At 37.9% G+C, this 26,193-nt stretch overlaps 2 protein-coding genes across 2 annotated transcripts in view; both read right to left on the bottom strand.

The window, feature by feature from the left end:
• The window catches only part of LOC124169068 (ubiquitin-conjugating enzyme E2 R2), a 102,914-nt gene extending 97,020 nt beyond the window's left edge, over positions 1–5,894 (bottom strand). Inside the window, exon 1 of the mRNA XM_046547541.1 lies at positions 5,426–5,894. Within this exon, the coding sequence (XP_046403497.1) occupies positions 5,426–5,602 (177 nt within the window). The 5' untranslated portion in view covers positions 5,603–5,894. The remainder of the gene's footprint in view (positions 1–5,425) is intronic.
• A 4,522-nt stretch (positions 5,895–10,416) lies between these two features.
• Positions 10,417–25,858, bottom strand: LOC124169505 (chromosome partition protein Smc-like). Its single transcript, XM_046548139.1, has 7 exons — positions 25,648–25,858; positions 25,492–25,568; positions 25,128–25,413; positions 21,117–21,290; positions 16,985–17,119; positions 11,218–11,352; positions 10,417–10,768 (listed from the first exon to the last, which is right to left on the bottom strand). The coding sequence occupies exons 1-7, from the start codon at positions 25,747–25,749 to the stop codon at positions 10,661–10,663; spliced, it is 1,017 nt and encodes a 338-aa protein (XP_046404095.1). The 5' UTR covers positions 25,750–25,858; the 3' UTR covers positions 10,417–10,660.
• Positions 25,859–26,193: the final 335 nt, after the last annotated feature.

Genomic DNA, 26,193 nt, shown 5'->3' with positions numbered 1-26,193 from the left:
AATACGCACAAGGCTTGCGTCAACGGCCACACTGCCTCGAGAGCAGGTGAGGAACATATGGAATTAGAGTACCTGCGAGCCAGGCGAGGCAGGAAAAAGACCCCAACTGTGAATATGTTATTTACACACACCTCAAGGCTTCACACTCACTCGTCTAAAGCAACCAGTATTCCGAGTAAAGGGTGCCTCAGGGCTTTCACCCATGAAGTTAAGGGTTAGTCACCCTTGGCATAGCTTTGCCACCGTGATTACTACGGCTAAATTTACGCTCAAACAGTGTACTAGACCTTTAAGGACTCTACCCACGACACACGGAAAATAATAATCCTAGGAAGAGTAGTAGGCGATCCCTATTCCCAAACAATTTGGGCAGATATAACACTTCACTATGAATATTTGGAAGGCTTTACACAAACATGAGGTACGACATAAGTTTTTTTATTGAGTTCGTTTAGATAAAACACTAATAAAGAAATGCGCAAAACCCTGTAAGAGGTAAGGGTAAGCATGGAATGGATAGGAAGAGATCAGGGTTTAAGGATGGAATGAGGACTATTTGCTACGAGCAGAAACCTACATAGAATATATTTTCAGAGCAGCCAATATCACTGTAAGGTCAGCTTATGTACGCTAAATTATCTCTTCGCATCATATTTTATATTTAAAATAAATTATTTTACTTAAATTTTGATATTAGTGAAGGGTTCAAACAGTTTAAGCTATCTGATTGTACATTTTAATAATTCTCAAACCCTGAAGACGAACAAATAAATTTTGCGAAACAGCAGCCCGACTTAAAACGGAGACAAATATTTTTTACTTAAATTTTCTCCTCACTAGAATGGTAGTTTCAAGAAATATTCTAAACCCAATAATATAATCATGATATCGAATAACAGCGGGAATATTGAATGACAATGGGAGATAATATTTCATTCTAAAATATTTATAATTTCATGAAAATAGCCAATTTCCTGGTAAGGATCGTTTAATAGCATCGCTTCCGACTCCTTTAGATAAGTATTTCCTCTGAAATTTAGAATCCCCACCTACAAGCCAGTGTTAAGAATATTTACTAGTTACTTCAACAAAACCTTCATTTTAGCGTAAGTGCGTGCCACGCATAATAAGCAAACCATACAATAAAAGATAGGTGACGAACCTGGGGAAGGTGCAGAGAAAAGCTGGTAGGTATGTGTTGGGAAAACACACAAAAACAGAGAGCGTTACAGACATGGTCAGAGTACTGGGATAGGAGAGTTTACAGGAGAAAAGGAACAGGAGCAGGCTATGTGGAATGTACAAAATAGTGAGTGAGGATGGATTTGAGAAGGACATTATAAAGCCAAGCTTTGAGGGGAAAAAATAATCACCAGTTCAAGATAAGGTGCCGATCACAGAGGACAAATGAAAAGTAGTTCTTGTTGAACAGGACCATACGGTACAGGAGCGACCTACCAACAAAATTGTTTGGGACCTTCCCGATAAAGTTACGTAGTTACGTATTTTTATAAAATCGGTTAAAGAAGTAGATTTCAAGTGTTTTTTATAATGTTTTCAATTGCTTTCATCGTATGCTTGTATTTTCATGTTACCACTTGGTTACCTAAGGCCTACTTGTAACAGTTTAGTAATAATAATAATAATAATAATAATAGGTAATAACATGGAAAAAACGAGTGCTCCATAAGGACCCAGCAACGTAAGCATCACCCGGGCGCGTCGCGTTGGGGGGGCAGCTTGGACTAGAGCCAGAGGGTGTTCCATTGCGGGAGCCGATGGTGCATTGGGGGGTCGGTAGTTGAGGCGCTGAAGGCAAGAACTCGCTGGATTGCCAGCTGTGAGGACGATGGGAACGAAAAGACACGGTGCCTGACCCAGTTCGCTGCCATTCAGAACGAGGAAAAGAAATCCTATGGCTGAGGATTTACTTTCAAATTTTTATAACAATACACGTACAGAAAAATAAATATTAAAACTATCGTAAAAATGAAGTTTCATTCATTAGTAGGGGAATTAGGGCATGGAACTCACTACCGAGGAACCCTTAAATCCTAACCAGAGAGCAAAAGCTAAATTTAATAAGGACCTCAAAAGACTTAATTCCGTCGCAAATTGAAAGATAAGGGTAGCCCCTTATTACAGTGACTTGACTCTTTTGCTACACGACTTGGGCTTTTCTATTTCGATTCTATTGTGATTTTCTTTTAAATTTTTATTATTTTTTGTGGTTTTGCGCTTCTCGCTGGGTGTATTTTCATATTTTTTCTTTTTGACTAATAATCACAGTACAGTTTTTAAATTTTAGCTACCAAGAACTTGCCACCTGACCACTGGTGTATTTACAATGCCTTTTTAAATAAATAAATAACTTCTATCAGGTTAACAGCACTTCCTCTACACCTTATTTCGTCAATTCTTAAGGATGTCAATCTAAAATTTTCACAGGCTTATTCATCACAATATAGACGAAGGAGGAAAAAGACACCAGAATTATTCCTGCGGTTGTGGGACGCTGAAATACTTAACATTATTAACGTAGAGCAAGTCTTTTGTTTTAACAGAGACGACAAAATAACTTCGTGATATAGTCCCCCTTGTACCTCATCCAAAGTTGATATTATCAACCATATACATTTTTCAACAGACTTTTACCTGCCAAAGATAAGTTTTAAAACAATTTCAAGAGGCGAATGGATGATAACCGGAACAGTTTTCATCGGTATCTACTCAACCACTTTATATAATAAAAATAGGCTTATTTATAATTTAAGCGAATATTATGCATGAGAATATTTATTCCCATATTTTCGTTATGTGAGGAAAGTTTCTTGTACGGAAAATAAAATAATGGAGGTAAATACCGACTCTTCCAAAGCATTCAAGTCACCACCAGGGCACTCAGCGCTATATACCTACGAAGCTATCAAATTTACTCGATGATCAATAAGAATTGGAATTTATTTTCCTCTACTACACTTTACCCAACCAAATAATAATCAATGAAAGCAGTACACTATTATTTTCTTTAACCTATATTACAGCTGATTCATTAATTAAAAACCTCACATGAGGAAATGGCTGTTTCCTCGTTTATCATGGAAGGATATGGCAGATATACAAATAATAAGCGAACAGACGCGATTGTCCACTCGTTTTTTTCCGACCTCATCTATATACTATCCAAAAATGTCCAAAATCGTTGATACGTGAGCGTCCTTGACCTCATTTCAAGGGTATTAAAAAACAAGTCGACAATATAATCGCATTCGCTGCATCAATGATTAAGACAGGTGCACCACAACACAGGATGCAAAGGAACACTTTTTCCAAACTAAAAAAAAACAGGGAATGACTACGACACAATGTTAACCATAGAACCAAATTCATTTTTTTCGTTTAAGTCTTCCAACACACTTAACACCACTTTTCCTAGATCACGGAATAGGAAATGCAAAAGATACGTCAAGTTCTTGACTATTTTCGGACGCAATGCATTGATAAGAGGATCCGGATTACCAGCACCAAAGTGACAGGTTGCTTCTAATGTTGATGAAATACCAACCAATAAAAATGGTAAAAATTACATTAGCATTATAACTAACACGGTATTCTTGACATTGCTTGGTACGGAGCAAACTTCATTCCTATAGGTATTCCAAAAACATGGTTCCTGCGACATAGGCATGGCTTAACACCATCTACGCTTTCAATTAATAACTGTAATGGAAGCCTTGATGATTATGCTGAAGTTTTTTATTTGTCGTAACAGAATTAATTAGCACACTAAAAGGATGTGATCAATAATCCGCTTGCCAATACAGGCGATGAAGGAATTCCCTTTCATACACTACTAAGGAATAATAATGATAAAACAAATCATGACTCTGCGCAAGGTGACATGGCAGCTCTTTACCACCGTAAACAAAAATACTTACAAATATAAACAGTAGCAAAAAACTAAAATTCTGGAATACAATAAAATTCTAACAGTCAAATTAATACTCACTGCACACCCAAGTAATAAACAATGAACAATGCGTTAATGTAAGAGAAAAAGGCGATAAGGCAAATAGCTAATGGGAAACAAACACTGCGAAACTATCAACAAATAACAAATTACGACCATTGAACGTTGGGTGAATTTCAATGTTAGACTGAAAATTATTTGACAACAATAAAGCACGGAAAATAATTCCCGAAGTTAGTCAAGCTTAATAATAAAACTTACTCGAGCATTCTTGTCATACATCGCCGAGTAGCGACTTGAGACAATTTTTCAGAAGTAAGCATAACTAAACGCTATGAAGTCATTTAATCCTCATTACAGCTCAAAAACATCAACGAAAAAAACTAGATGGTACGGGACTTCGTCACGGGACAAATATCACGTAAGGAGTAAATGCAATGATGACTCCTAATGCAGAATATCCATTGAATAATGCGTTCATAATCGAATGATATGAAGCTCGGATATAAATTACCAAAAAAGTAAATTAATGAAGTACTCGGGGTGAATGCTCAACTTCACATCGGAAAAGACTAACAGAATATGCAGGAATTCCTAACCAGGAAAATTTTCGTAGGATAAAGTGATAAATACATTTCATACGCCATTGAAACATCTTCCTCGGTTCTTTACACGAATAGGGATGATATTATTATCGTTTCAACTATCATGAACATACCTGGTGAGTACTTCATACAAGTAATTCTCAAAACATTGGATTAGGAAGATAATGGACCATACCAGTGACAGGTCAGTAATGTAAGATACTCGTAAAACGTAATGCATGATAATAAACCAAAATTCGAAAGTTCATGCTGTCGAAACAGCAAAGTATTTAAAATCTGACGACGCTTTCTACCCATGGATTCTACGATGAACGCTTCTCAGCATCAGACTCATAAAATAAGCACCCAGACCTCGGCCATCGTAAAAACAAACAACTACACGAAGAAGATGAGGTAAAAGTTGGAATAAGATTCATGTCCAATAAAAAACAAGAAAATTATCATTATAATTCATATTCTGTGGGTGGTTACAAAAATGATTCGTCCTAATCACTATCGCACTCGTGGATCAATGAACATAACAGTAATTACAGTGCGCAAGCCACAAGGGAGACCGGGTGAAAATGTACCTCTTTCACCAAATTCAAGCGGATTCATCACAGAATACAAGTATTTAGACAAAGGTTATAACTCATTAATAATAAATCACAGTAGCCAACTAGAAAGGTAAAAATAATTCAACGAATCACACTTCGCCTCGTCATTGTTCTTCTGATGAAATATAACAGAAGTTTGAAGTAGCCGCCCCCAACAGCCATAGAGTAACTCAATACAAAGATTGACAAGCTGACCCAACAAAAGCAAAATATTAAAAAATAGCTTCACTGATGGTAACAAAAACTATACATACCTTGAAATAGCCACCTTGGTATAGAGTATCAGGAGGTCCAAAAATTGCAACTTCCCATTCGAAGAGGTTGTCGTCATTAACAAGTTTGACACGGAAGCCCTCAACAGGCTCCTCTTGGAGGCTTTTGTATTCTAGAGCTAGTGCTCTGAGAGCACTGCTTGTCGGCTGCAGGGCCATTAGTAAGATTTACACTAAACAAAGATCTGTTTCACTTGACAACAATCAAAATTGATTCACAGGAAAATGGCCAACTCCACTGTTCTCTGACGTCACATACAGATACTGCAACTACAACTTTCTAGTCTTCTGCAGAAGGGCTTCCTGGGTTTGCTACAGATGGGGAACTGCGTAAACGCATAAATACCAGTAAAAGGCTCTAATCCGTCTCGCTTTCCACACACCACCGTAAACGCCAGGACCCCAGCACCTACTACACCTGTTCCGTGATATCTCCCCTTTCTAACACGCTTTTGCTCTTTCATGAAGTAAAGACTTTTTCAACCGGGAGATGGCAGCACGATACACGCTCTGTTTTTAAAAGAGCTGGCGTGCAAGGACATAATTATAAATTGAAATAATGAAGTTATAAGTTACATTTACTTTTATTTATTTTTTAACTGTTGGTTTTCATTTCGTTTAAAGGATATTATTTATTTATTTCCGTGAATATGTTAATTTAATTGACTCCTTATACCAACATTAACAAGCGATTCGATCGCTATATTAAAAAAAGAGACTCAATTGCAGATACCTCTCACTCCATTGAATTGGAATTGTTTATTGATGGAAATTTGGCTGAGTCAGGTAACAATTAATTAACAAGTAAATTCAATAATATTAAATTACTTTAAATTATCGATATCTGACCCTCCATCACTAATGTCTCTGGTTGATTGAAATATGCATCATTTCTTTAATCTATTTATTGCCAGCCCATTTTTGCCAGGTATGCTGAAGAATTTGAGGGCTTTTTCGGCGAATATGTAGGTCTGCGCTTAAAAATTTGCATAGAGCCTAATATGCATTTTCAGAAACTATTTTTTTTATTTGCTCCCAAAACTTACGGGTATGTTAAAGCATGGCAGATACTAAAATAGTTACCAAAGCTACATGAAACACAAAAAATGAAAGGCCTGAGTGTAAAAAAACCTAAGGAACTCTTTGCAGATACCTCCCGGCCCGATGGATCGGCCCACTGGCACTATAAGGGTTAAATAATGGTTTTGTTAAATTACTTTCAGTATCTACAATTCCAGTACATATTTTTGAGGCTAAGAAGTACCCATACTTTCATAGAATAGATATACTCTAGACATCTAGTCTTAGATATTTTAAAAAGAAGCTACCGTAACTTTAAATCGCTTTTATAAACATTTGCAGGAAGAGTTGCCTGTGCTTTTTTGTGCACGTGCATGAAGACATTTAAACTGGTTCTAAATTTCTCCTCGAATCTTATAGTGTTGAATAGGGTGGTTACCAATTTTTTAAAATTGCCTAAATTGAAAGATTATTACTCCTCTAGTACATAGTTTATGCTTTTAGATTTTTAAATGACGATATCTATTTTTTGCGATCAAATGATAAGAGAAAATTTTCAGGCGTGCGAAAATGCGATGGCTAATTATGAATGCTGGGAAAAGCCCGTTTGATGTCATTCTGGTTCCAGCTGCAACCATGTGAGGCCACCTTCGTGCGAGGCTATGAGCACCGATATGATACAGGCTGCTAGCAGGTAGCAGAGTAACCAGCTAGCAGATAGCGCTTGGCTTAAAAAAGGATTATTAATACCATATCAAATGAAGGAAACTTTCCGACCATAGGCAATTTTAACCCTTTCACTGCTGTGAATGTACTTTTTCTTCCTACCTGCCATGCACTTTCACCGAAGCACTTCGAAGGGTTCCTGATCCGGGACCCTTTACTCGACGAGCTCACCCTCGCTGCCCAAAAGTGAAAAGTGACAGCTCTCACTGTATTTTGAAAATCTATCAATCATTGTGATCATCAAATAATGATTTTTGAAAAATGATCGCACTTCTGCCAATCAGGCAATCAAGTACGCCTTTGAACCGTGTTTCTGCGATGAGAAATAACGATTTTGTTAATTGCTAAAATGGCTAATTTCCGGTGACCCGCAGCCACGTTTTCAGCAAAGTTAAAAAAATTCCAATTTTTCATCGCAGAAACACAGTTCAAAGACATACTTGATTGCTTGATTGGCAGGAGTGCGATGCAAACAATCATTTTTTAATTATTGGATTGACTTTCAAATTGCAGTCAGAGAGGTCACTTTTCGGGATGGAGGCCCCCTGCTCGGAGGGTCAAAGAGACGGGCCAGCAAAGGTGAGCTCGTCGAGGAAAGGTTTCTGGATTAGCAACCTTACGGAGGGTGTACCATGCCCATCCTGGAAGTACCTGCTCCATGGCCAACGAAACGCATTTTAACCTTTTCGCTGCATGTGAGGAGAAGGTTTTCAGAGATTGAACCAGTGGCGGATACAGATGGGGGGCGCAGGGGGCGCGCGCCCCCCCCTTGCGGGTCCGCCCGTATTGCCGAACATTGCAAAACCACAATTGTAACTTTTTTATATCATAAGATGGCATTGTCTTTTATATGTTTATAATCACTTCTTCTAATAATTTTCTTATACTTTGGCTGTGACTTGACTGTGATCTTTTATTACGATAAAAGTAAAGACAACTCAAGATATGTTGCGCCCCCCCCTTGAGTTTTTTCTGTATCCGCCACTGGATTGAACATCAGTGAAAGGGTTAATAGGCAATTTTATTTAACCTGTAACGTCATGTGGAGTGGCATCACATGGGTGCCAATCTGGCCTTTTTCAAATGAGGATAAAATTGACCATTAACATTCAACTAAACTGGAATTTCAAAATCCAAATAATTTGTATATTATGAATACACTAATGGTGGGTAACGAATCGCAATCAATTCCTTTCATTTTCTTTTATGAAGGAAACTACCCTATTGTGTACAGGATGTATGGATAAGGAAAGCAACTATGCATTCTAAGTCAGACGGTAATTTTCTAGCAACCATAGGTTTTAATTACACCTGGGTTAAAAATAACTATAATTTTAGGCACGTAGCCATGAATGAGGGTCTTCAGCCCTCTGAAAGTTTTTCATTTGTGGTGACAACCCCCAAAACATCTGCTGAGGAGACTGCTAGCTCAAAGTCATCTATCTTCTGACACTCAATTCTTTGATCTAGTTACATTTCATAATGTGCCCACAATGAGAATAAAATAAAATAGTAAACTTCCACACAATTTTATTTACAAGGTACAGACCCGGTTTCGACACGTAGTGTCATTGTCAAGGTCATCATCGAAACCGGGTCGGTACTTTGTAAATAAAATTGTGTGGAAGTTTACCATTTTATTTTATTCTCATGGTTATAAAACATTTCCACCAGATATTGCCGGACACTGTGCATTATGTGCCCACAAATCATGTTGAAGAAAAATAAAACATGCCACAATCTCCTCTCTAATAGGAAAAAATTTAGTAATAAATACACAGAAAGAATCAGAGGGAGAAACAGACATCGCACTTATCACCACTATCTCTCCAGCAGCAAAGGAGATTAGACTAACTGGCGTACCTTGGGGCAGATTGCAGACTGTCCCTTAGGTAAAAATGAAAGATGGCAATTTAATTTAACATCGTACAAATGACAATAATAGTTTTTTAATTAAATGCATGGTTTTTGTATGTGAATCGACAACAAATCAAAATAGGCAACCTGCATACCACAAAAGCATCACCTGAAGCTAAGTTCTGGCTATGCAGTGGCATAGCAAGGGGGGGTTTTGGGAGATAAACCCCCTCCCCCCCCCCCCCCCCCCCCCCGGAGCTCAGAGAAGTTTTTAAGTTTAATCCATTTTACTTATTTGGATCAGTATTACTTGTAGAATAGTTTCAAGGTCAATCAAATATCCCCCAGAAAGCCGTAAAACTCGCCATTTTGAACCATTATTCTTAAAATTTTTCTGGAGGAGGGCCTACGCAACCACTGCTTACCCTGGTGGGTATGCAATACTCCCACACCCATAATTACTATTATCTGTTCATTTTATCTCTGCGGGTCAACTTTCGTGAGATCCCGGACACTCTCGGAGGGCCTCGCTGAAGGGGGGAGGGGCCTCGCTGAAGGGGAAGGGGTAGTACCGAGAGAGAGAGAGCAGGAGCGACCTTAACGTTGCCAAATGTACATAGCCGCCCTTGTGTCTCACCCAAAAGGTGTGACTCACACGTGGCCACAGATATTTTGGGCCCAGCGGCGAAACAATGCATACAATGTATTGAGGATAATCCCATCTCAGAAGCCAGGATATTGTCCACTAAATGCGAGACCGCTGGTGAAAGGCATACAGGCGTAACATTCTTATAAACGGGGAGTGCAAGGGAAAAGGATTTGGCAACACAGCTAGCAGATTCACGAAGTTGACACGACGGAGGTCTGAGAGCGACTGACGTTCCGAAGTGCTAGACCACGCCTACTGTCTGCTGATTGGCAGAGGGAAAGTCACGTGTAGATAAACTTTCCCTCCTCTCACCCCAACTCGGTTAAGCCACACCAGCTCACCCGCAAAGATAAAGTGAACAGACCTTAGTTGCTCCAAAAACCCCCCCTAGCCTTAATTCTTAGCTGCGCCCCTGTGGCTACATGCCTGTCTATAACATGAGATTTTGTTCCCTTGCTCCATGCTTCTTGCTACCATAAATTAAGATGATTAAACATATTCGTCTTGGCAAATGATACTACTTTTCTTAGACCCAAAGGGTACTTTACTGTACCAAGGAAATGCTTAAAAATGTTACAGATTTTTTTTTTAAATAATCAACAGAAAAATTTTGCTGTAATCACTGATGTTAAAAGATTAGCCCAAAGCAATGTAGCTCTCAGCTAATGCTTCAACTGATACACCTTCAGCTCTTATAAACAGTCTCAGTATGTTCAAATGAAATTTATGTTTATTATTTTTTTGCAATACAAAAAAGGCTTCTTTATTATCACAGTGCTTATAAAAGTTTACATTTAAGATAAATATAAAAGTTCAAGACAAATATAATGTACAGGTTTGTAAAAATTTCATAAAAATTGACTAGAAAATGTTTTAAAACAGGCTTCTGCCATAAAAAATATGTGAGAATATGATTTATATAAGGTGCAAATTGTTACCCTAATGATATATGTCCTCTTCATAATTTAAGGATTTTTAGCATGCTTTGAATTGCCTAATGAGGGCATATTTTCCAACAGATCTGAGAAATGTTTCTCTGCTGACTTTACCATTGATGCTGCTTCTTGTACTTCCTAAAAAATTGAAGAAGAAAAATCATACATTAAGATAGTATATGATTTCTGACTGGATTTTAAACACACAATTCTCAATTAATTTTTCAGCAACAAGCTGTATCAATATCATTAAGAGAAGCGACAGCGAGAGAATTTGGAAGAAATTTTGCAGGTTTACCTAATTAAAATTATAAAAAGCTCTAGTAACAATATCATAAGGGTAATATATATATATATGAGACTGGCCACATTCTTAAAAAAAAATTTAATTTACAAACAGTTACAATGCTCCAGATGATGATACGAACTGTTTAAGAACGGGCCAGAAATAATATGTACTAGTTTTGTGGAAATTCTAATCCCTCTAATTTTCATTAATATATTTAACTTTCACCAGATTAAGCCTGAAAACACACTCTTAACTTTTAACAATATCTGAAACAATAACAGAACTCAACAAATTTTACCTTTTGGGCTTTCAAATTCTCAATTAGTTGAGCCTGTTTTCGAAAAGCATGTAAAATTTCTGCTTTTTGCTTCTCCAGTTTCCTGATTACTGAGGTAAGCTGGTCGGTATTACGTCTGGCTGAGGCTCGCATTTCCTGCATGAAAAGGAGTACATATTTTCAGAAAAATCAAAACAAAATTATGTATTCTTCATAAGACCTTTAAATATAGCGTTAAATAGAAAGATATAATGCACTTCCACCTTAACATTTCAGAAGCATACATAGAATATTTTGGGGGGTGGAGGCACCAAGATTTATGTAACATAAAATAAGGACAAAATGAGATAATAATAAAACCAAATTAGAAAATACAAGAGTACATACTACAGGGTTTACACTCTAACTACATAATAAAATTCATGGTTTTTTCCAGGTTTTCACGGTCTAAATGTCATCAAATTCACGGTTTGTAGATAAGGCATTTTAGGCAGAAATATTGACGACGTAACAATCATCGGCCGCACGCTAACTTTAAAATGTAAGAAACGCAACAGATGCCCTGAAAGCGAACGCAGCAATGAAAGTGCTATCTCTTATGACGCCACCTGTAGTTAGCAAAATTCAGATCTGGCTAAAGGGCGCGAGTGGGAAAGTGGAGAGAGCAGGGTGGCAGGGAAGTGAAGAAGTGCCTGATTTTTTGCCAGGGTTAATGTCTTCCAATCGCAGGCTTAAGGTCAATGTGCTGTCATAGCACACGGACCAATAATTAATTGCGCTTTGAATACACGTGTGCAGAAAAATGCGTGGACTGTATCTGCACGTGACTCGGCATTGAAACATGATCGAAATATCGATTTTTCTTTTAATCTGTCTGTCGTAGTTCTACAATCAAGTTTGACAGATTTCTAAGGTTTTTACGACGAAATTCACGGCTTTTCCCAGGTTTTTTCACGGTAGACGAAATTCAAGGCTTATTCACGGTTTTAAGATTTTCAAGGTTGAGTGAGAACCCTGTACTAGCAGTTCACAGTCCGGCCGCTGAGAGTTGTCCAATGACAGTTGGAAGGGTCTAGTTCGGGGAAGCGGGCAATGTTGCCGGGTAAGAAAGGGAAATGCCCACGTCACATGTACACAAAAGGGTTCAGTGAAGAAAGGAGTCAGAAGGGACGACAAGCGTGAAGGATCCAAAGGAAGCATCCCTTGTTTAGGTGATTCGAAGAAAGGGCTTGTTTTGGTGGCTCAGCCTTGTTTAATCCTTAACCTGCTCCCATCATATATAAGCGATTGCCTTAGCAGACTGCTCCAATCGTCTATTGACGATTTGAACTATTCTTCTACTCTCCCAGTCTGTGAGTGCTTAGAAGTTCTTCCTTTGACAAGTAAATGTCATGCGGACATCTTTTAGACCTCTTTTTATTTTTATTGCCCTAAATATTTTTGAAAATTTTTTTTTAAGTAAAAATTTATAATTAATAAAATTATGCAAAAATAAAAAAATATTAATATTATCTTAATGCGCCTCTGGGGAGCTCCATTTCAGCTGTTTGCGCAGTTAGAGGGTTAAGTGCTTCATAGGCATGCGACAACGTCGTATGACTGGGCAAGGGTGTGAGGTGCGTTTGGGAGACAATGATTGGCTGCAAACCGTGCTGGTGCAGGGTTCTCCGCACCTCCTTTTGCGCTGTCATTGGAAAACTCTTGCCGGCCACACTGTGGGATGTGGGTGGCCCGGGGCCCATTATGGTGGGAATCCCACCGTATCAAGGTGTTGCAATTTGTAACATAATAACAGTAAATGCAAGTAACGCAATTTTCAGCAAATTTATAAACAATATACCAAACTGAGCTCGTCTTCCTAAATACAGTTATGGTATTTGGTGGAGGCGACCGACAGCTGAGGTCATTTGCAACGTGAGGGAAGGCTATGGAAGGAAGGGTGGAGAGAAACCCGGCGTCGGCATTAGCCTGCTCTTAACGAAAGGCACCAAGGGGACCACAGCTTAACATCCTATCCGACGGACGGAGTATTGCGCTTGAAATGCCCTCCACACAAGATTCAAGCAGGGATCGGGCAGTCTCTGAAAATTCTCTGCCACTGCTGGGATTTGAACCCGAGTCTGCCAGGTGGGAAGCTAACACTCTAGCCACCGCACCAACCCAATCCCCTCTTTCCTAAATACACATATAGCAGCTTGTGCAACTCATGTTTCCAACGACACTGCTTGGCGTGCCACTGGTTGCGTTCAGAGCTACAACACCAATGGATAGTGTTTTTTTTATCAGCAGCGTTAAACATTTATTAACATCAATGTTGATGAATACATGTTAACCAAATACAACCTTGCTTCACTTCGAATCCCCATATACATGATGCTTTTTCTGTTTTTCTCCAATTTGTGAGATTTACCTCTACATCAGTGGAAGGCTCATGCTTGGCAGGTGGCCCCAAGTTTGCCAGGGCCCGAGCCCCCCCTTTGATGTGACACTGAGTACTAGGAATTGGATAGGAAGCACTGTGATAGCTCTAAGCAGTGGGCAGTAGACTGATAAAATGCTACAAAGTTTCCTTATTTCAGGGAGGCCCTAGCCTCACCCTTATCGATGTTCATGTAACATTTAATGCACCTACTCTACATCAGTTCATTGACATGATGTATATTTGATAGGTGAGGTTATTATTATTTAAAAGAATTTACCAATTAAGGCAGGTTTTCATGGAGTACATATTTATGAAGTATTCAGGCAGCCTCACCTCCCTTCATGGGATTACCTCTTCAATTCACAAGAGGTGAGACTGGAGTTCAATTAGTTCTAAGTAACTACTACATGCATGTATTTTAATTTTTGAAGGGACTCATCAACAATATTATTTCAAACCTTAGATTCTCAATCATCATTAAAAATTACAAAGAAACAGAACTGATAGCAGAAGAGCGGAGAGCTGCATCAAACCTACGATTGCAGACCAATGATGATGTTGCACAAATTTAAACATGTCATATTAGTGCTAATAAAAAAATAGCATTTATCTGGAGTAAATTAAAGAGATATTTGTAATTCTACAAGATGCTTTCAGTAGTTTATTGTTATAAAAATGGCGATCAATTACAACCAAATACTAATACTGTCAGAAACATATTCTGTCAGGGTTCGGGTTGGTGTGGTAGCTTAAGTGTATACCCAGCATCATGTGAGATATATTTAACCATTTTACTGCCACCGGGCCGATATATTGGATCTTGCTGGTTGTGCGAAAACTGCCATGGGCCGATTTATCGGCCTGACTTGTTAGACTTTTTTATTTCGTGATTGTGGCCTTTAATAACTGTAATTTAAGTTAACCCCCATAATTTATCTATGGTTCTAAGTTATAAATATATATCAAAGCACTGCAAAAACAAGGGAATTTGTTCACAGTCACGTGCATGGGTACAAAGTTAAATACATGAGGATGAAGTTCACCATGAAAAAATATTTGACTTAGCCGGGATTCAAACCCGGATCTTCTGATTGCCGGTCAGGTGTGTTAGCCCGTTACACCACCAAGCCATTTTCTCCGTGTGAACTTTGGGATGGGTTTTGCCGAATAATATGTTGATGTCGCAATTCTCAAATCAAATATATCTTTAGTATTGGGAAAAAAACTAGATGTATTAAATAAGATTATGACCTGCTTACAGCGGGAAACTTAAATATGGAAGTAAAGAAACAATTTATAAGAACCTACATCTGGAGTATGCTCCTACACGGAAGTGAGGCATGGACAATGACCGCAGCGGAGAAAGCAAGGATAGAGGCCTTCGAAATGTGGTGCTACAGAAGAATGATGAAAATCAAATGGATCGACCGAGTTAGCAACGAGGAAGTCCTAAGAAGAGTAGGAGAGAAGAGAAACCTCATGAAAACCTTAATAAGAAGATGGAACAACCTTATAGGCCACATATTGAGACATGATGGCCTGATGAAGACAATCGTCGAAGGACAGGTGGAAGGCAAGAATAGATAAGGAAGATCTCGAACAAAATATATGGAACAAGTGAAGAAGGATGTGAAAGAGAAGAAATATGTAGGTGTGAAAAGATTAGCTTATAGGAGAATAGAGTGGAGAACTGCATCAAACCAATCCTAGGATTGTTGACCAATGATGATGATGATGATGAGCTGAAATCTTTTAAATTCCAGGAAATACCCTTGTCAGTCTTCTCACATCACACCCGAAATGGGCAGGCAGTAAAAGGGTTAAGAATAAGTTATTGATGAAAACACTTGAAGCACAAAGTAGAACCTATTAATGCCCAAAGTTGAAAAGAGTTGTTTCCTTCAATGGTGAGGCAGCCAGGAATGTGAACCAATGCTTGCCCCTTCCCCTGGAAGAGGCCTCTGAGTAGGATGAAGGCCTCACGTCCTGGTGTATGCAGCAAAGTGATTAATGTTTATATTAGGCATGTTTTACCTGGATGAGGAGAGGATTCTATGATCAACACTGTTACCACAACTCCTCGAAGTGATAAGCTCCCTCACGCTGCTGATTCCAGGTCAACCACACCACTCCACGGCCTACATCCTGACTTGAGTAAAGCCTTCTTTCTCTAACAGCCACATTCTATCCTGCCACGTCCTGATGTTTAACATGTTCCTTGCCGTGGATTTTTACATGAATTCACCCACTGTACCAAAGTATTTTTCTTTTCCCTTCTGCATTAATACTTGGATCCATTCCATTTGAGTTTTCCTGTACATTCGGCTACGTGCACCATGTTGATCACGTCATATATGCAGCACTGGAGTAGCTGTGACTAATGGTGTGCTATGAGAGGCCAAAAACAGTGACTTATTCTTTGGTCATTTTGACTGAAGCAACGTGAAGATGAAGTATACGTTTTGGTCATTATGACCGATGTGGCAGTGAACTCATTAACCCTTGCTCATGCGGTAAATATTACATCGGCGAGACTTGCAGATCAATGAAAGTCTGATTGCAGGAACATCGAAGGGCTACAAAAAACAAACAACACCAACTCTCAGCCATATCTGAGCATGCTTGGAGTGAACCCGGACACAACATACTGTTTGAAGAGGCCAGAATAATAACAAAAGAAAATAAATACTTCCCTTGCCTTATCAGAGAAGCTATTGAGATAGCAAAAACGCCAGCGAATTTCAACAGGGATCAAGGCTACCGCCTGCATATCGCATGGAAGAGGATTCTCCAACCACCAACCAATGTGAGACCAGCAATGAGAGATGGACAACCACCGACCAATGAGAGAGCAGCAGCGGGATGAAGAGGTCGCTGCCGCCTATATAAGGCAGAACATTTTCCGATTTACCTCATCTCCGACCTGAAGACGCTGACTGCAATGTCAGCAAAACTGTTGTCGCCAAAATACAACGGACGCGGTGAAAACCCAAATAGAATGCAGAGATCAAGTCATTAACCCTTTGTCTCTGTTGAAGTTGCTATTGGCTAATCATATCATGAATCCTCTCACGAACCAGGGAGTGGTCAGTCTGCTCAAGGATCTGCATTGCTTTCCTTGATTTGACCCCGACTTCACTTTTGACGATGGAAAAGATCTTCACCAGCATCCTTCATGAAAAATTTTGTGGGGATACTTTTTTCCCATATGATACATGCTACACTCAGTCTAAGAAAGGTCAATTTTAGCTTTAATGTTAAATATATCCACCGTAATATATTTAATGCTAATTTGAAAAAGATTTTCTTATTGATAAAAGGTGTCATGCACAAACACATCTAAAATAAGCAAGAGGTAGGTTTTACCTTTTCACTAATATTAGATTCCTGAAGTGCAGATTTCAATTTATCAATTTCTTCCAGAGCTCGATTCATTCGTACTTCATTATGATTCACAGCCTGGTTAGCAGTCTTAAGCTCCTTTTTCAAGTTGTCCACTTCCTGAAAATGGAATTTTATGTAATCATCACCAAAATTACTGAATCCTCCATTATAAAGTCAAACTGGAATAAAAAAAGGACATTATTCATGCGCGATACCATGAAGATCTAATTGCATGTGTAACTTGTACGTTGCACATGGTGTGGCAATGCTGTAGCAAAACAAACCTTCCCCAATTCCCTACTGAAAGTCATCAAAGCTCATTGGCACAACTTAGAGACTCGTCATGGTGGAAGAAGAAATTACTACTTAACATGAATAGCAAAAGTAATAAACTTTTAAGGTAAATGATAACATATGAATACATAATACTTAGACTGTATGTCTTCAATCTAAAAATATATTGGTGGTTAGAGAATCTCCTCTATCGCTTTTCTAGACAGCATGCCTAAAATCATCATGAATTATCATCACATGAGTTCCACTGTTGAAGGTAGAATCAATAAAACAGGAAATACCTGTTTTAATAATAATCATTCCCACCTATCTCAACTTCTATATTGCATTCACTTCTTCAGCTCTGCATTAGACATACACACACCAACATTCCTGGAAAACTCACTATACTTTATTAGCATAAAAATCAGTAACACGATCAGGTTAAGACTTTGATGGTACCTCTATAGAAGCTATTATGACAAAAAAAAATACATGCTAATTGATACATAAAACAGCTTGTTTACCTAGATTATTAATCGAAAGAATTTTTGAATACATAGATTCTGACATATGATATATGCATTAGAAATAAATGTGCATATTTAAATGTTAAAAATTGATAATAAATTACATTGTAAGCTATGCTTGCAAATTGTGAATTATATCGGTTAATCTGAGATATAAAGTTCATTTTTGTAATATTTTTTTTATATTTAATAATATGAGAAAGCTATTTATGAGTAGCTTCAGGCTACTGACTTTGTTACTGTTTCATGCTTTTAAATGAATGAATGAAGTAGGCCAATTGCTTTTGATTTTATTCATGAACCCTGTTCTCTCTCTTGCATGCAGTAGCAAAACCCAACTGGCTGCACCCAGCTTCCAGCAAGATTGTACGAGAGATAGAGACAAAGAAAAAACTGAACGCTCACTGCGGTATAAATGTAAATCGCATTGCAGTCCCAGGATTGGTATACTGCAGCCGTCCATTCTCCCTATCCCAAGCTGGTCCTTTTACCTCTCCACTACATATCATTCTTGATCTGTCCTATGTATCAGTCCCTTCCTCTGGGAACTTTTCCATCAATTTTTCCTTCCATTACTGTTTATTTCTTCTCCTTATTGATCCTCTTTATTCTTTGTCCTTACGTGCCTTTCATCACTTCCTTCATGTACATATTGAAGAGCACAGGTTATATTTCCCAGCAGTTTCCATTTGGAATCTCTAATGTTTTTCGCCTTGGTTTCCTGCCTCTGAAGTTTCTCTTGATGAGGCTGTATGTGGTTTCTAAGTTCCCTTTCATCACGTTTTTGTTAATGTCCTTGCAACAGCTTTCGATCCATTTCTCTTTGGCCTTCTTCGACTCTCAGATAACTTAATTCCTCAAACTCTTGTAAATTATTTCTTAATTTTCATAAATTTTGTTCTTGTACTTCCTCCTTTTCTCTATGTGAGCAATGATGTGATAAAAAAATCATGGTTTTTTTCATTTCGACAGGCCTACCAGCAAATTGTGGCAATTGCGTCCGATTTGATTTTTTTATGAAGATCATGGAAAATCTTGAGCGAGAGTGAAATTCATGCACGGATAATCAGCAATATGGATATACAGCAGCCAGATAATCGGGAGTCAGCTATATTGTGATTTTGTACCTGAAAATGAATTTCAACACCATACAGGGTAGTCCATATGACAGAAGCCGAGATAACAGAGCATTGGAACAGGATGATGACAAAATTCCTCTTTCTGGAGCATATATTTCTATCACTGCTCCAGACGACGATGGCTATGTTACTGATGAAGACTGTGGGGATGAAGAATGCAATAACCCTCCCAGATTCAATCAGTGGCAACTTCCAGCACATGTGGAGCTGGTTACTGTGGAGCTGGTTACTGTGGTGCTGGTTACTACATATATACTTATAATGGTGTTAGCTGCGATGGAAATGAAAGGGGATACCAGCAAAAGCAATGAGCCTAATTCGATGATGGGATGCAGTACAAGATCCAAGCCAACAGTCAGATGGTGGGAAGCTGAAGACCTGCCCTCTCAAACTTTTCCAAATGCTCATTATTGTCACAAGCATGCTACCACTATCTTAAAGGATGACCATCTACTCAATTTTCTCCACATTTATCTTAACAGAAAGGTAATGGACACAATTGTTAAGTTGACCGTCAATTATACTTCTCCAAAGAAAAATGAGTCACTACAATTCTATCATCTGAATTCTGTACCTTAGTGGTAATGTCCCACTTCTGCATCACCAAATGTTTTGGGAGACTACATATGATGTACAGAATGTAATGGTCTGAAACTCCATGCGTAGGGATCCACCTTGCTACACCTTACTAACAATGAAAACTTACAGATTGGCAGCAAAATGGCTAAAGTTAGACCGCTGCTATATTAGCTAAATGAGATATTCATATGTAATGCACCGAATGAAACAAATTTTTCCGTTGCCAAATCGATGTGTCCTTATTTTGGCCGACATGGATGCTAGCAGTTCATTCGTGGTAAGCTGATCCATTTTGGATACAAGGCTTGGTCAGCGTCAAGGCGTCTTCACACAGATTAATATCAGGGTTGTCGATGCAAGGGGCCTTCTGAGAGGCTTCTTGGATTAAGTCTGGTTGAATCAAAGGTATATCAGTTTGCATATGCATTACAGGAAACTTTTCCTGGTAAATCCTTTTCTTTATTTTTTGATAATTCTTTACATATGCTGAGCTAATGTCAGAAATGTGGCGGAGAGGCATTGTAGCAACAGAAACAGCCAGGGTAAACAGAATGAATTAGGTAAAAACAACATGGTGGAAACTTCAAGGGGAAGGAAAAATGTTGTCTACATGCTGTCAAATGACATGGGGTTTTCCCTCTTCAGCAAGCTCAGCATTACTCTTGTTTCGATGAAAAGCAAAATAACAATTGACCAGCCATTGGTTAATTTGCACTGTAATAAGAGTATAGGAGCTATTTATCTAATGGATAACAATATAATTACAGAATCGCAATTAGGGGAAAAAGTGGTATATTCCTAAAATAATGCACCTATTAGTTGTTTCAATGAGCAATTCTATGATTTTATGTTGGGAAAAGTACAAAATCTCTCAAATAAATACGGCATGGCACCTAAATCGCCCGGTCCTCTTGTCCCGAATTTAAAACCAAGCAAGGGCAGGTCATCTACTTGCCAATGGTCAGACTAGAAAACATTGTGAGGTGCGAGAATAAGACAGTAAAAGCATGTCTTAAGTGCTAAGTTCCTCTTCATGATAGGTGTTTTTCAATGTATCACTAAAATTAAATTCGACATAAATGTATTATTCAAATTAAATTAATGTAATATAATCCTCAATAAAAATTAATTTTACATTTATAATGTATTTTTTCAATAAATTTATATTTTTTGGCTGTGTTAAAAGTTTTCTGCATATATTAATTTAGATTTTTAGATGGTGTAGACATTTTTACACTATTAAAAGCGGATATGTGCTGAAAGGGTCATTATCAACCAATCCAGTTTTTTCTACAGAAGAGGTCATAGAATTATAAAGTATTTTTCCTATGTATGATCTGGATAAAGAAATGATACAGAAACTGCAAAAATTAGTACAGCTTTGCAAAAAACAGTTCTCGGCAAAAAAATGGTAACCTACTACCCAAGGTGCCACCCAAATTTGTGTAAGTCTAACCATGCCATTTAAAAGAATAAAATTCAGATATATCCACCTCTCAAATTATGACACCAACAAAAAATAAGAACCTGTTCATACGGCTGAGTTCTATCAACTAAACCTCATTACACTGCAGGCTAATATTGAGGACCAACCTTTTTTAATGCAGCATTCTCTGAATCCCTGATGTGAAGCTTTGAAGCTAGTTCACTTGAAGATGCATGACACTGAATTTTTTCTTCTTTCAAAGCCCCAATTTGAGATAATGCTTTACCCTTTTCCTCTTCAAGCTGCTTTGAGTAATTCTGACATTTCTTCAGCTCTTCATCCTGTAAAAGGTAATAATTCTGATAACTGTGTGATACGCATAGACAAAGAATTCTGAGAGTATTAAAACGAAGAACCCTAGAGGGGCTGGATGTTTGAGCTGGTAAAGAATTATTTCCATGAATGTGGTTTCCAAGTTAAGAAAGAAAAAGTGAGATTGAACATTTCAAACCACAAACTCTCTCAAGATTCCTCACTAAGATTCTGAAGAAATCCAACATGCATAGTCAATGGCTATTTCTGGATCTCATTCGTTTCTCAATAAAAAAAAATGTTCCATGCTGTTTACATTCCCTAGTAGAAAAAATTGTGTTCTTTTGGTGTTCTTTATATGTTCATTCAGTGTTCAAGTGTTCTTTTGATGTTCTTTTGGTGTTCTTTTATGTTCACCAATTTCTTGGTGTGTTCTTTTGATGTTCAATTTATGTTCTTTTTATGTTCATCTCAGTGAACACAAAATGAACATTTTTCTTTATGTTCATTTTGTGTTCCCTTTGAGTTCATTTTATGTTCACCATGGTGAACACAATATGAACATTTTTTTATGCGTTCATTTTATGTTCACTTTGTGTTCATTTTATGTTCACCATGGTGAACACAAATTGAACATTTTTTTATATGTTCATTTTATGTTCACTATGTTGAACACAAAATGAACATTTTTCTTTGTTGTTCTTTAAAATAAACCAGTATAAAAATTCTCATTCCTTGGAGGTGATTGTGGATAACTGCAGTTCATGTGTCATGACAAGTAGCTTTACATAAAACAAGGAATACAGATGATTTTGGAGACTTTGTCTACCAAAAATGAGTTTGAATTTCGCTATCTTGAAATCCAAAAAACTGTATTTTTTAGCAGTTTTCCATAATATTTCTAGAAATTTAAAATAATGAATTTCCGGGAAAATTATCCCAAAATGAAGGCATATCATAAAAAAATGGACATTGAACGATCCGAGAATGCAATCAAGGAACACCTGAAAACACTCTCAATATGTACTTTATTGCATACTAAACAGGGATAAGGCCTGAGCATTCGGCTTCTTCAAATAAGTTCGTTTCTAATAAAAAAAGCTGGAAATAAAATGGTTTGAAACTTATCCAAACACTGACATCTGATTCACAAAGATGTGAAAGTGTTCATGGTAATGATGGGACTTCCGTGAAAGCTTTTTCTTTGTTGTTCAACAAAATGTTCTTTTTATGTTCATTTTGTGTTCTTTTGATGTTCAAAAAAGTGTTCATTTTGTGTTCAAATTATGTTCTTTTTATGTTCACAGGCGAGTGTTCATTTTGTGTTCTTTTTATGTTCTTTCTGTCACAAAACACATAAAAAGAACATAAAGTGAACATTCGGTGAACATAGAAGGAACACAATTTGAACATTAAATGAACATAAAAAGAACACTGAATGAACACACTTTTTTCTACTAGGGTTGTCAGTGCTGTCAACATGACATCATAACATAAATATATTCGATTTATGATTCATGCCTTGGTTCCTGCTAGCACCCTAAACATTGAGATTAAAAATAAGGCTAAAAATTTGGTGTAGGTAGAATATTATGGATGAATATTGCTTTAAAGGCAATTTCTTAGTTATGTGAGGCAGATTTCAAAGGTCATTTCTTGCAAAAATCCTGAAATGCTGTTACAAACATAACCCATAATCCAATTTAAGTTTTAAAATTTTATGGAATTGGTAAAATTTTTCGTTTCATAAGCAATGACGATGTTAAATTTCCACCGAATCACGCGTGAATTTTCTAGAAGGAAACTATTGTCCTTGTTCTTGTCAAAGTTTGATGATTGATGAAAAAATCAGTGAGGTTCGTAGATGATCAAGCATTGATTAGCCAGTTGGCAAAAGGGTTGTGAGCACTGGTGAGTGGGGGAGCGGTGGACAAACGTGGACAGGCGGGTGAGTTAAAATATTTGAGCAGCGCATTAGAGGAAAAAGGATACAGCATTAGGATGAGAATAGGGTGGTTTCCTATTATTTTTTTATAGCCAAAATCGAAATATTATTACTCCTGGAGTACGTATTTCATGCTTTTAGATTTTTAAATGACGTTATCTATTTTTCGCGATTAAATGAAAAGTGAAAATTTTCTAGCGTGCGAAAACGCGACGCGTAAGTATGAATGTCGGAAAATCTCTCTGTGTGACGTATTTCTGGTTCCCGCTGCCGCCTTGTGAGGTGACCTTGAGGCGAGTTGAGCGCTGATACGACGCAGGCTGCTAGCGGGTAGCTGAGTACCCTGCTGGCTGGTAGCGCTTGGCTTAAATAAGGATTATTAATACCTTATCAAACGAAGGAAACTTTCCGACCTTAGCCAGTTTTAATAAGTGATTATTAAGACATATTTCCCTGAGCTCTGCGCCTCATGCATGCATTGGTAACCTCAGATGACGTATAACTCCTATCTTCTCGTATAGAAACTAGGTCCCTGTGACGTCACGTGGAGTGGCATCGCATGGGCGCCAATCTGGCCCTATTCAAATGAGGATAAAAATGGACCATAGCCATTCGTCTAAACCGGTATTTCTAAAACGAAATAATTTGTACATTATGAATACAGTGATGGTGGGTAACGAATCGCAATCAATGACTTTCGTTTTCTTTGATGAAGGAAACTACCCTATTGAGTTAGCAAAGGGGGCGTCCATGATTTGGAAAGAGGATCCTCTTTCCAAATCATGGACGTTCATCTCGAGATGAGAGGATCATTGTGTAACAGTATGGAGAAAAGGCTACTGAAGAGACTGATCTGTTGTGTAGTGGTTTATGTACTGTGCAGCTACCTGGATGCTGAGGAAGGATGACAAAAAGAGACAAGAAACTTTGAAAATGTGGTTGGGAGGGCAATGGAGAAGGTGATGTGATTGCAGGATAATTGGAATGATGAAATGCTGGACGTGATGAGTGGGGATAGAAAGAGTTGAGATGAAATATGGATGGAGGTAGTACAGAGAGAGGAGGGGGTGTTAAAAGCATTAGAGGCATGAGCGTACCTAGTGAAGGGCAGCAGGGGGCAGCTGCTCCCCCCTATAGGCAAAAGTAAATTTAGTTCAAAACAAAAGTATTTTTCGTACCCAAGAAAAGTGACATTAGTATAAAACAATATTATTTTGAGCGAATAAATTTAAAAACTACTAAAGCGCTGTTAAGATTTTCTTGAAACACTGGTTCCCTTAACCTTTTCTGTGTTACAACTTGGCCACGGCTTGCCCCCCTCTAGTTTCGATCCTGGGTACGCCCTTGATTAGAGGGAAGAATTTTGGGTAAACGAGGGAGAGGAAGGAAGAGAATGGATAGACAGAAAGGGAGTAGGCCTTATTGTGAATTGAAGAGGGAAGTCCAAAAGGGAAGGGAGATGGCTGGAACATTACCTAAAGTCCCTTACACTCTTATTTATTTACACCTAATTATAAAGACATGTACAACATCTGTTTATGATCAATAGCTTATTTCTCTTGAGTTCCTTGAGAGGAAAGATGCTGTCCATAAACTTCATCCACCATTGATTCTATTTATCTGATATGACAGAAGAAATTTTACAAGGACGCAAAATGGGATCTTTTTAACTAAACTCCTAGATTTTAGCTACATCCACTGAGCCTGATTTTTACCCCAAAGAAAATGGCCAAGCATTGGTTCTCTCTGAAGTAAGCGAGCGACCGTTCGCGCTGTTGCATCCATCGAATGAAGAGGGGTTAACGTACGATAGGGGGTTACTATAATAAAATACCTTCTTCCTCACATATGAAACCATTTAAGTCGTTTTCTTTTTTTCCTGGAAAGGCAAAAGGGCAAAGAAACGAAAGCCCTTCCGTACCTTTTTCCGAATGTCAGATCGTAGAGTATTGACTTCGTTTTGAAGTACTTTAATTCTAGAATTCAAAATTCTGATGATGTTTTCTGATGCCGAAGGCTTTTTCTTCTCTCCAAAGATATCACTGGGAGAATTTTCTCCAGCACTTCTTATCGTTGGCTCCGCTTCTCTAGGGCTTAGTAATGAATTCAAACTCTCAGATCTTGCACTTAATGTCCCCGCCCCGGAGGAATATCTTGAAAACTTAGAATCACATTCTTCTGAGACACCATCACAACTGCGAATACCACTGTAAGGAATAAAAAAGGTTAAACATTTTCCCAAGACGTCTCAGAGCAATGAGAAGCTAATTCAATGAAATACCGACCTCTTATATCTAGCCTTTTCTAGTCTCTCGTGCCTTCTTATAACTTTCGGAGACACTATAAACGTGTCTTGAATTGTCTGCACAAAGATTAAAAATTTTGAGCAATAAGATACCAAAAAGATAAAATAATCATTACTTGAAATAAGACAAACTTACCATGACTTTTTCCACTTCTTTCATCAATGCGCTCGTTTTAAGCTCAAGTTGCGCATTATATCGATGGAATTCTTCCTCCTGCTGTAAAATTTTTACATCCATGACAGCAATTACAAATTCACTAAATATTTTTAATCGTGTTCGCCATTAATTCCCGAATCAAAATATAAACAACACCAGCCAGCCCCATCGGAAACCCACCAATCAAAACGAAGTATTGCTGTAGCCAACTGCAAAATATTGTTTGTTTTGATTTAGTGGCAAACCCTGATCAGCTGTGATCGTCATTAAAATAGATATTTTCAAGACGAAAGCAATGATATCAATAAAATATTGGCATTAAACTTCTGTACATAATAAATGGTTTATTTGTTTGGTGTTAATGTCCTACTTTATCTTCATGAACCCAAGCACACCCAAATTTTTGGGTCGATCATCCTTTGTTGAGGGAAGGGTTTACTGAGCCAAATAAAATTAGTCAGACTTTTTAAAGGATCAATATTGTTTGAAAAATATAATATGGAGAATTAATTGGCAGAATATGAT

Source organism: Ischnura elegans, chromosome 12 (assembly GCF_921293095.1).
Source record: "Ischnura elegans chromosome 12, ioIscEleg1.1, whole genome shotgun sequence".
Taxonomy (NCBI): Eukaryota; Metazoa; Arthropoda; class Insecta; order Odonata; family Coenagrionidae; genus Ischnura; species Ischnura elegans.
The sequence above is the reverse complement of the archived record's forward strand: the minus strand, read 5'-3'. Positions and strand labels throughout refer to the sequence as shown.

Coding starts and splice junctions, on each gene's coding strand:
- LOC124169505 (XM_046548139.1), bottom strand. CDS start 25,749: ATGGATGTAAAAATTTTACAGCAGGAGGAAGAATTCCATCGATATAAT. Junction 25,569..25,647: donor AAGAAGTGGAAAAAGTCATG/GTAAGTTTGTCT, acceptor ATCTTTGTGCAG/ACAATTCAAGACACGTTTAT. Junction 21,291..25,127: donor GATCTGACATTCGGAAAAAG/GTACGGAAGGGC, acceptor TACCTTTTACAG/GATGAAGAGCTGAAGAAATG.